Genomic DNA, 11,485 nt, shown 5'->3' with positions numbered 1-11,485 from the left:
CAGAAAAACCTTAAAATAAATACACAGAAACATGGATCATGACATTGACAACAATAAGTCAAAATTCTTACAAGAAATTTATCACAGTATATAATAAATTGTATGATAAATGCCCACCCCTAGATTAGCAACATATGATAAATTCAACTTAAACCAACATCTAAATCCTTGTTACTTTTAAATACTTAATATTGCTTCTTTTTGCTGTGACCTCCATTACAACTGTTCATGCTGTAGTATAAAATTAATAAGCTGTTAGAAATTATTTGACTCTGACTGATCCAGCTTTAAAAAATCAATTCAAAAGTTAATGAACTCACACATGAAACAATATGACAATATATATTTTTATGCAACGTGATAGATAACGCTTGAAGTTACCATGAACTTTTAAAAAGAAAAATTAAAACCTTTTTACTTTCTATTACAAAATATATCTAAACTTATGAAGCATTTTGAAAGAAGAAGAAGAAAAAAAAAAAACATGTTCCAGGAATAGTTTGATAAACTCTAAAGTCCTGAAAGCATCTCGCTGCTGACTTTTCCCTGAAGGGGATGAAAGCAGATACTCATAGGGAAAAAAAGATTCAGACAAACAAAATCCAAGTAAATGATTGCTACAAATTCACTTTAAGTGTCGACGTGAATAACCTTGTAATGGGTCAGGATATTAGGATGCTGTGCGTCACGTCGCTGGGGAGATAAATAGGAGACCCAGGATGGGCATCCCCAGCAACCACCTTCATTATGGTAGGTGGAGACTGAAACAGAGAGGCTTGTTTCGCATGCTTTCTGTGAGCGATTGTTGAAAACAGGCGCCCAAGGAGAATTTACTACTTGATTATTATCATTCGAAAATCAGCTGAAATGTGTTTTGATCGTATCCGTGTTGCTTAATTTTACTTTTGATGTTTTGTTTCTTTCTTCCAGAAGTTTTTAACCATCTCAACCGAGCTGATCATCCTCCTCTCCTCCTGGTTGGCGAACGGCGTCGCCTCCCAGCTGACCTACGAAGTCACCGACCCGATCACCGGCAACCCTCTGCTCTGTGACCGCTGCCCGCCGGGAACCTTCCTGCGCGCCAGCTGCTCCTCCATCAAAGAGAGGGAGTGCGCTCCGTGTCCACAGGGCTCCTTCACGGAGCTCTGGAACTACATCGGGAAATGTTTGCGCTGCGGAGTCTGCGGGCGGAACCAGGTGGTGAAGAAGGAATGCACCGCAAACAGCGACTGTCAGTGCGAGTGCAAACCGGGTTACTTCTACAGTCAGGACTACGACATGTGCGTCCGACACAGCGAGTGTCCCTCTGGGCAGGGAGTGCTCACCAAAGGTACGGTCACCTCTGAGAATGTCCGAGTTCTGCAAAATGTATGCAATTACAGGGAGACCAGGTGGTCCAGTGATAATTTAGAGGAACAAAATACACTGACATCACTTTGTGGAGTTGCAAAACAAACATCTAAACCAAAACAAGCACAATATGTGTGAAAGAAATATGTTGAAGGCTGTTATTTTAACGGTGATATTCTTAAATTCTTATTTTGTTCATTTGAACAAGTGATCAATCTCTATGTTTTCAACTCTCAGCTGCTGTTTCAAAGTGCAGCTAAGCAGATGAATATTTTTTATTGATAGGGGGCTGGATTGCAGAATCATGAAGAACATAAAACATGTCAAATTATTATTCAGGATTCCCACAACGGTGAAGTTTTTACCACTGTTACCTTTGGCTGTTTATGGAAGGGGATTCCATTCTTCCTTCAATATATAAATTAACTGAACTTAATTGTAAAATGAAGAATGAAAGATTTCTTGTTCACATTGTGCGATGCTGCCTCACTGAGGCAAATTATTGCAACTGCACTTCCAGTCTCTTCTCTTATTCACAAGCAAAGCAATGTGTGATCATTTCTCTGAATTCTGTCTGTTTGATATTTATGTCCTCCATTTCAAACATATAAAGTTTGATTAATGGAAATGCAAACGATAAATAAATTATTATTAATATTAAAACGTAATAAACATTACAATATTTTGATACTGCTTTAACTACATATTTGTGATAAATCGGGAAAAAAATGACTCACTTGCAGGAACAGCCGAGAAAGACACGGTGTGCAGCGTCTGCTCTGAAGGCACCTTCTCTGACATTTCCTCCACTCATCAAAACTGCACTCAGCACAAGAACTGCAGCGATGCAGGACTGCAGTTAGTGCTGAGAGGATCCTCCTGGCATGACAGTGTGTGTGCAAACTGTCAACAGCTCAAAGGTAAAAAAAAAAAGGCAAAACAAAGTTTAAGCAACAGGTGTTTTAATAACTGTATCAAGGAAAATAAAATCTGATAGATCATTCACATGAAATTGACATTGATGTTTTATTAATGTTGGAATTTCTAACTTGACTGTTTATTCATCAGTTTTTAAGAATGTTCTCAGTGGAGCTAAATTCTTGTTTGACTAAAAGTAGTTCTAACAACATGTTTCTTTTCAGATGGAGCCGAATACCTCAAAGAAATCATCCCATCTTTTTTCATTCACCACAAAATGAACATCAAACGGCTGCGACGAATTGTACACAGGCTCCCATCTGAGGACGGCAGAAAAGCAAGAGAGAAACGGGAGCTCAACTTCTCCGAACTCCATTCACGCATTTGCAGTTGGGTGTCATCGGCCACAGCGGCACAAATTCAGCAGCTTCCAGACATAGTGAATAAAATGGGAGCAACTGCTGCTAGCGAGAAGCTGCAGAGCAAGCTCAACAGCATTCAAACACATCTGACAGAGAGCTGTCATTCTGAGATCTTGAGTAATGATATCTTAAGTTAATCCATAACAATTTGACCCAGAAATATGAACTGTACCACATGCAGGACGTAAAGATGCTAGGGGGCATGAAATCCTGTGCTTAAAGCAACAACTATCTCAATAGTTTGTGTTTAAAATTACTGGGAAAAAACCAAGGAAATACCTAAAAAGTAGAAAACTGAGAAGTTTAAATATTTTAAAACAAACTGACACTCATTAACACTTCCCTGATATACCTCATGTGGAGGTTTAAACTTATGAAAAGAGCATTTAAGTAAATGAAGTACTTATAAATGCTCAAGGGTAATTTTGTTCTTCATTTTGCTAATTTTGCTTCATTTTCGGATTAGTTTTGGATAATTGGTAAATTGCATCCGATGCATCTGTTTTAGTCATAATATGTTCATGGAATTAACTGGAAACAATTCACATTTGGGGAAATAAAGCTTATAGAATGAAGTGTTATGTAAAGATTAGAAGAATGATCAAATTTCTAAGATAAAGCTGTCGGATTCAGAGACGTACTCCACCAAGGCATCTGCATTTAGAGAATTTAGCTCTAAGACAAAGTAACAGCCCACAAACAAAACCCAATCTATTTTTTTTTATATCCATTGCTGTACCGACATTCTTGTAAGTCAGAGATGTTTTACAGTTTCTTTTTATATATTTCCAGCATTTCTGCTTTTGGGGTGCACAGTTGATATTTATATTTTATTAGTTGTACATAATTGACATAGCCATTTACTTTACCTACCTGTTCATGTTCTGGGTTATGGACTAGGAATGCTTGTGTGGTGTATGTTCCCCCACCTGCTTTGTTTCTCATCTTGACTACTCCAAAGCGCTGGGATGCGACCAAGAGTCAAGCTTTTTTGTCATTTTTTTTACTGAGGTACTTGTAAGCCAGAGGGGGCAGATGTTTTACAGTTTATTTTTGTGTATTTCCAACTTTTCTGTTTTTTGAGTGCATTGCCTGTACAAGCTTGAGCTCTTTTGTGAGGATGATGTGGAATAGTTAAGTTAAGTCATAGAAACACTTGTCTTACTTTGCTCTACTTTTCACTATTTCTTTAGAATATTGGTCTTTAACTTTTTTATAATAAAACATAAGGAAAAGAGGTTGTTTTTTTTCTATGACTTTCTTTTTATGTGTATGAAAAAAACCTGCACTAACACTTGGGCAGCATGAAGTATCAGCTTGTTGTTTATATTTTTAAAATTCGTGGTAAGGAGTGAAGCAGCATCTGTGCTCCTTTTTCTATTGTATGTAAAAATGATCCTAATTTATATTTTCTATTTATATGAAGGAGGTAAAATATGAAGTCAGTAGAACTTTTTGTTTTTACTTTTGCTTTGTATATTCAATAAATATAATTTTACACTTCTGGTTGCTGGAAATTGCTGCTTTCAGTGGTACTTAATTTACTATAAACAAGTATTGCTATTGACATATTTTATACTTTTAATTTGTTTAATCTAACCATATTTTCCCCAAAACAAGATGCTATCTTGTATGTTCTGCTGATTGTAATGTTAGTCAAAAATCCACAGCAATAATTTGAGTTATTTAGCCTGTCATGAGATAAAAAAGGGTGTTCATTTTTCAAAGTCATATTTTCAATGTGATATTCATACATTGATAAATAGAATTTCTAATAAAGTATGTAAGTTACAATCTAAGTATTTAGTTAGCAAGCTAAATATCTAACTCCAAACTATATAATCAGGTTATAACTGAAATGGTTATGAAAAATTACGTTACCCAAAAGCATTTTTCATTTAATAATAATAATAATAATAATAATAATAATAATAATAATAATAATAATAATGACATAAGCAATAATGTACATATACAACTTACTATTTAAAACTATAAATTAACTATAGAACTATAATAAACTATGGGACCAGGCTGAACGGCTTCGTTTCAGATAGATTAGTATGTAAAAATTATATTTATATGGATGAGGTAAAATGTAAAATAAGTAAGACTTTTTATCAGGGGCAGGGGGTCATAATTTAGTTTTTATGTTAATTAATTTTCTGGTGGAAGATCAACCTCCCAGTCTCAAGTCTTTTACATCCTTAAACAGTTTTTGAAAGGATTATTTATTGTTTCTTGAATGGATGATTTTGAACCAATAACATAATAATCTGATCTTTCAATATATTCAAAAGCTTTTGTTGAACTGCAGTCATCTAAGTCGGGTGTGTTAAGGCGGGGTAACATCTAAAACATGCAGAGCAGTATGCCTCGAGAACCAAGAAGACAATATACTTTTTCTGTGTCCCTGCAAAAACACATTTGACCTCAAGAGGGCGTAATCCACCTCTGTATTTTATCAGTGATTACGGCAGAGGGAGTACAGAATTTGGCTTGGAGGACACTGGAAACATTTCCACATGAACACGTTTTCTACACCAACAAAACAGAAAACATTTTATCCAAAAGGTTAGAAAACTCTAAACTTTTCTTTTATTAAGAGTTCCTATAAGAATTTATTGTTTTCTAATTTGTTGTATGAAAATATTTTACGTTTAATTTATTGTGTGCTCTGGAGTGCCTTCATCTTGGTGATTTTGGCCCATGGCTATTGTGATGTTAATATTGCACTTACACAAATAAACATGTCACTTGCATGTGTTTTTGAGCAGACACATATTTGCACAGTTTCTAGAAAAAAGCTAAATTTTCATTAAGACTGTTATCACAATGTTAGTTTATTTTAATTAGTTTCAAAAGTAAAACTTAATGACTAAGCCAAATTAGGAAAAAGTATCTGTTTTTACATACTAAAACATGTATTCCAATAATCAGTAAAAAAAGGGCATAATGTCACCACTTTTTGTGCTTTTTTATAGTTCATGTCTTGCAATAAGTGTGATGTTAAAATGACTGACATTATTGTAATCTTAAACTCCTTGAAACTTTTACGACAGAACTCTTGATGAGGCAATTTAAAAATTGTGAAAATTTCCAGTCATTTTGGGCAAGTAAAAATATTATCTTGAATTTAAATCTGCAAAAGACATGACATGTTATGTAAGCATACAACCACTGCTGCCTTGCACATGCAGGAAAGGGATGGAGGTCATTGCTAAAGAGCTCAGCTGTTCAGAGTGCTCAAGCTAATCGTGTATTTAGATCATTTGAATGAAAAGTTGAGTGGAAGGAAAAATGTGGCTGAAAATTATGCACCACAGGCTTGAGATAATTGTGAAGCAAACCCGATTCAGAATTTTGGGAGAAATTCACAAGGTGTTTGCTGCAGCTGTTTTTACTACTCCAATAGTAGTAAAAACAGCTTTCAAGTTGTAAATGAAGGGCTCAGACTCTGATGAAAGAATGGTGCAGAATCTAATTTGTTTGAGGTCCAGTGTAAAGTTGGGACAAAGATCATGTCACCTCCTTTTGTTGGTGCTCTGTGTTTATCAAATCCAAAGTCAGTGCCTACATCCAGGATATTAGAGAGAACTCCATACTTCCCTCTGCTGAACAGCTTTATGAAGAGACCAATCTCAGCAACATCCAAGTGTTGAGGAAATAAACTGAACTAGCCTGGTAAAAACCAGCCGCTTGTACACTTTGCTTCCTACAGGTCTGGGCTGTCAGCTGTTGAGAAACAGTTGATTCCTGGAGGCGTGGACTGTGTTGAGGTTTTAAATTTTATTCAGTTGCTAATGTTTGTCAATGACGTGTGTAATGCTGCAGTTTGATGCCAAGAAGCTTACTGGAAATTGCCTGCGCTGCAAACAACCATCCGCCAATGCGAAGAGAGAAGTGCAGAATGGAACAAGCCGGTTGTTAATGTTAATTCAATATTTGGAAGTTTGATCAACACAGGCTGAACGGCTTCGTTCACAACCTCGGCTGCCATTGCTCAAACTGCAGGCGGACTGCAATTCTAAGGCAGCGCAGAAAATCAACAACACTCACGACTTCTCTTTCTGTTCGCTAAAGATATCTAAAAGACAATCCAAGTGAAGGGAAGAAAGCCCACATGCTGTTGGAAGCGGGAACGTTTTCGGAGCGAAATTTCACAGGAAGGCAATGACCAGGATAACACATAGAGGGACATATTTTTTCAAAGTAGGCAAACTTTTTAAATCCATTTTTGTCATTGGTCTTATGGTATGCTCTTCTAATTTTCTGCATTCAATTAACAGGACTCTTTAATAGCCAGCTTATTTAGCAATAGTCTTTTGTGACTTTCCCTCCTTGCCAAGGGAGTCATCCTTCCCATGATTATGTAGAAGAAATTATCACATTTTCTTAAAACAAATGTTTATTGGTCTCCTATCATTTTCTAAGAATCAGAATGTTGACACTTGTTAACAGTAAATTAGAATAGTCCAAATTATTAGAGGTAAATAAATAACTGAAATGAACAAACTCTTCTATTACCTTGTGATTTATTTAAAACCCTGATAAACAGAAGCTATGGTTCCCTCTGCTTAACAGCTTTATGAAGATACTAATCTCATATTCTAGAGCTTAAAAAGTTATACATCTATGTGCTGAAGACATATGGACATTTATTAGGGATGTTTTTCAAATCCTGTTATTGCTCTAATGGTATAGTATTTTAATTTTAAATTCACAGCTATCTAAGAGCCAGCTTCCTTAGCAATGACCTTTTATGGCTCCCTCTCCTTGTGCAGGGAGTCAGACTTCAAGTCAGCAGTTTTCCTCATGATAGTGTTGAAGACATCACATTGTCATGCATTTTGTTGGTCTTTTGTAATTTTCTAATGAACATAATTTTGCCATTGGTTAACATTAAAGTAGAATAATCCAATTTAAAAGAAGTAATTAGATAATTGATATTAACAAACTCTCCCATTATATTACCTTCTGATTGAAAGATGTGAGGTCTAGACAAAAATTTCCATCTGATCACACGGCATAAAAGCCTGAATTAAAAGATATATATAGCATCACCTGTGAACTATGGACAAAATAAATAAATAATCTACTCAGAATACACGTGAAATTTAGGCTGATGCAAATGTGTAAAGAGGAATTTCCCTGCTTCTATAAAAAGGTCATCTCACCAAATAAATAGAGCTGGGAAGCAGAGAGAACTTCATCTTCCTGACTGTCTGGTCCAGACCACCCTCATCATAATGGTATGTGAAGGCAGTGCTGAAGAAATGGGCTGTGCTCTCTTACGACAAGCGCATTTTATGCAGGCAGCATCTGGCAGAAACAGTTTTATACGATTTATTCTAAAAGTGCCCATATTTAGCTGTGATCATGTTGCTTCGGGTAAATTGTTTCTATCTCAAATTAAGTTTTGGTAAGTTTTACTTACTGACGTTTCTTCTTTTCTTTCCAGAAGGTTTTAATCCTCTCAACCGAGCTGCTCATCCTCCTCTCTGTGCGCTCCTGGTTGGCGAACGGCGTCGCCTCCCCGCTGACCTACGAAGTCACCGACCGGATCACCGGCAACCCTCTGCAGTGTGACCGCTGCCCGCCGGGAACCTTCCTGCGCGCCAGATGCTCCTCCACCAAAAAGAGCGAGTGCGCTCCGTGTCCACAGGGCTCCTTCACGGAGCTCTGGAACTACATCGGGAGATGTTTGCGCTGCGCAGTCTGCGGGCGGAACCAGGTGGTGAAGAAGGAATGCACCGCAAACAGCGACTGTCAGTGCGAGTGCAAACCGGGTTACTTCTACAGTCAGGACTACGACATGTGCGTCCGACACAGCGAGTGTCCCTCTGGGCAGGGAGTGCTCACCAAAGGTACAGCCACTCTACACTCTACGCTTCGTTTTCATTAAAAGTGCAGTTGTATTGATAGTTTTTATGTTTCACCTGCAGGTACACCAGAGAGAGACACAGTGTGCGGTAGGTGCTCTGTTGGGACCTTCTCTGATATTTCCTCCACGGATCAGATCTGCACACAGCACAAGAGCTGCAGCGCCGCAGGGCTGCAGTTGGTGCTGAAAGGCGCCATCTGGCATGACAACCTGTGTGCAAACTGCACAGAACTCAAAGGTAAAATGTTTCCCTTCAAGCCAGAAATTGGCTGGTTAATATCTGTAGCCTGTTATAAAGGGGTTCTTTAGTTGTGTGTTGGAGCACAGTTACTTTATCTGTCAGTCCCATCTATAAAGGTCAAGGTTCAGGACTAATGCTGCTCCCGTCAAGTATACTGACGGTGCATTTTAGCCAGTCAGATGTTTAAGTAATTTCATAAGTGCACTACAGCATAGGGAATATAAATTAATACCGAAATAGTTAATATTCTTTAACAAACGGTCTGTTTGAATATTTGATCATATAACTAGCTATTAAAACTAATTATAACAAAAATTAATTAGGAAGATAATCATTTTCTTTTTCGTTCATTTGCTTTCATTAAATAAAGTGTTGCCTTGTTGCTGAAATGTGCTACAGATATAACCTCACTTTCATTTATTTTAAAACAAATGTCTTTTTTTTGCATAAATTATTAGGTAACACTTTATTTGAAGGGGGGTGAATAAGACTGTCATGACACTGTCATAAACATGACATGCCAAGAAATCATTACTGATATAAATTTGTTATAAAAATATTACTGATTTCACTTTAAAAATTAGGTAACTTTTATGTTATTAAAGGTAAAGTTTAAACAGTAATGATTTCTTGGTTAATGTCAAGTTGTCATAACAAAGACATTTTGAATAATGTCAACTTTGTATTAAAAGTGTCATAATTTACCGAATGACGCTTTATGACAACAGTCATAAATATCCATGAAGACTTATTCATGTTCATGACAGGTGTTATGTCATGTTTATGACAGTGTCATGTCAGTCTTATTCAAACCCCTTCAAATAAAGTGTTACCAATTATTATGTATATATGTTTAGATTTTTTAATGGTCTGGGCTTCTATTAGCCCTCTATATTTAAACACTAAGTCACCAATATATCTTAAATACTTCCAATTCTCAGTAACTGAAAGTTATTTAAATCATTACTAACCACTGATTTATGACTCCTAAATGTTTTGTTTTACTTTCTACTTCCTGAAAGTAGAAAGTAAAACAGTCCTATTGTGTCTGTGTTGCTGGAGTGTGTCATAACGTCCCGACTGCCGGTCTCCTCTCTCTAGACGGAGCTGAATATCTCAAAGAAATCGTCCCCGCCTTCTTCATTCATCACAAAATAAAACTGAAACGGCTGCGTCGAGTGGTGAACAAGCTTCCATCTGACAACGTCAGAAAGCAGAAAGGAACTTTGGAGCTCAGCTTCTCAGAGCTTCACTCACGCATCAGCAGCTGGGTTTCATCTGCCACTCCGATGCAGATCCGGCAGCTTCCAGCCATTCTGATTAAACTGAGAGCATCTCACGCAGGAGAAAAACTTCAAAAGAAGCTGAATGGAATTGACAAAAATCTATTAATGCTGTGCCAGGAAATGATAGGGAGGTTGATTAAGATTAAACTTTGCTTAATTTAAATCAATTTTATTTTTCTTGCACATGGCATTTCAAATATTTCACAGGCTGCATTGTTATTATGGGACTTTTTTTTGTGTGTCATATCAACATGCTGTCTTACTTCTGTTTTTGTATGCTTTGACACTTTATGCCAAGTTAAAGAAAAAGTGGAGCTTTTAATTTAGTTTTTGGAGGTAAAATTTGCACTGAGGGGATCTAAAAGATGTTAAAGGGGCAGTATTATGTACAGTCAACATTTTTGAGATTTACTTCATGTTGTAATGTTCTTTCGTCATCAAAAATCATATCTGGATTGTTGCCTTAATTCTTTCATGTATGTTTGAGAAATCCTTTAATCTCCATACCAGTTGGGGCAAAATGTCTGGGTGGACCTAGCACCACCTTCGATACGCAGCTCCAAGGTGGAGCAGCAGTTTCCAAGCTTTTGCTTCACAGACCAGCTCTCCCCCACTGAGCTCCTTCAGACTAGCCAGAAGCAATTAGCAAACAACTTTCTTTCAAGTCATATTTCATCTACGCATCATTTTTATAACAACACAGTTACTTGATTGTGCTATAAAATGGCACTGTGCCTGGGAAATACATAATGCTGCCCCTTTAAATTCATTAAGTGTAAATGTTGAAAAGTTTCAGTCTACATTTATCTACCTCCCCTATTTATTTCTCCTAAAGAGAGGTTGAGCGCTTTTCACTTTTACTTACTGTATTTCAAAAGTATTACTTTGGTACGTCTTTTGTTGAAATTGTCAAAAGAGAGATAATAATTTATTTGAAGAAATATGCAAAATAGTTTTATTCTATAGAATTACTGTTGTTTTTTTAATATGGAATTCTGCTGCATACGTTGCTCAAATAAAAGCAAAACACGTATTCAGTGCTAATTCATCTTTTGTAACAATGACGGCTCCACCAACATCTTCAATCAGCACTCACATATCCAGAAAGTTTGAATTTTAGAGATTTCATGTGCAGCCATCCACAGGCCAAGAACTATATAAAACCTTCAATATAGTGTTTATTTAGAGTAGTTCCATGGTAAAACAAGATCATGACAGTAGAATGTATAAAACTCCAGTTACCGCCACATATACATTTTCTCTATCCATTCATCTAATGAAGCAACAGAAACATTGACCTAACCCAAATAGCAATGTGTGGTGTTTAAGATAAATCTTACTACATTCACTGTATATCATTAAATATTCATACCCTGTGAACATT

The 11,485-nt window shown here is 36.6% G+C and overlaps 2 protein-coding genes across 3 annotated transcripts in view; both read left to right on the top strand.

Moving 5' to 3' along the window:
• Window positions 1–4,196, top strand: part of LOC106962562 (venom phosphodiesterase 2-like) — a 49,991-nt gene extending 45,795 nt beyond the window's left edge. Inside the window, exons 24-26 of the mRNA XM_015057035.1 lie at window positions 931–1,330; window positions 2,094–2,270; window positions 2,493–4,196. Of these exons, the coding sequence (XP_014912521.1) occupies window positions 931–1,330; window positions 2,094–2,270; window positions 2,493–2,827 (912 nt within the window). The 3' untranslated portion in view covers window positions 2,828–4,196. The remainder of the gene's footprint in view (window positions 1–930; window positions 1,331–2,093; window positions 2,271–2,492) is intronic.
• Window positions 4,197–5,889: 1,693 nt separating this feature from the next.
• Window positions 5,890–10,556, top strand: LOC106962561 (tumor necrosis factor receptor superfamily member 6B-like). 2 transcript variants are annotated; one of them, XM_015057034.1, is made up of 4 exons: window positions 5,890–7,942; window positions 8,152–8,557; window positions 8,636–8,812; window positions 9,917–10,556. In XM_015057034.1, exons 1-4 carry the CDS (start codon window positions 7,940–7,942, stop codon window positions 10,261–10,263), a joined length of 933 nt encoding a protein of 310 aa, XP_014912520.1. In that variant the 5' UTR covers window positions 5,890–7,939; the 3' UTR covers window positions 10,264–10,556. The 2 variants fall into 2 exon arrangements, with proteins under 2 accessions (XP_014912520.1, XP_014912519.1); XM_015057033.1 differs by lacking the exon at window positions 5,890–7,942 and adding an exon at window positions 7,955–8,081.
• The last annotated feature ends 929 nt before the right edge of the window (window positions 10,557–11,485 follow it).

This window comes from Poecilia latipinna, unplaced genomic scaffold (genome assembly GCF_001443285.1).
Source record: "Poecilia latipinna isolate Pla-1442-1.1 unplaced genomic scaffold, P_latipinna-1.0 Scaffold1430, whole genome shotgun sequence".
Lineage (NCBI taxonomy): Eukaryota > Metazoa > Chordata > Actinopteri > Cyprinodontiformes > Poeciliidae > Poecilia > Poecilia latipinna.
This window is presented reverse-complemented; position numbering and strand designations above follow the sequence as displayed.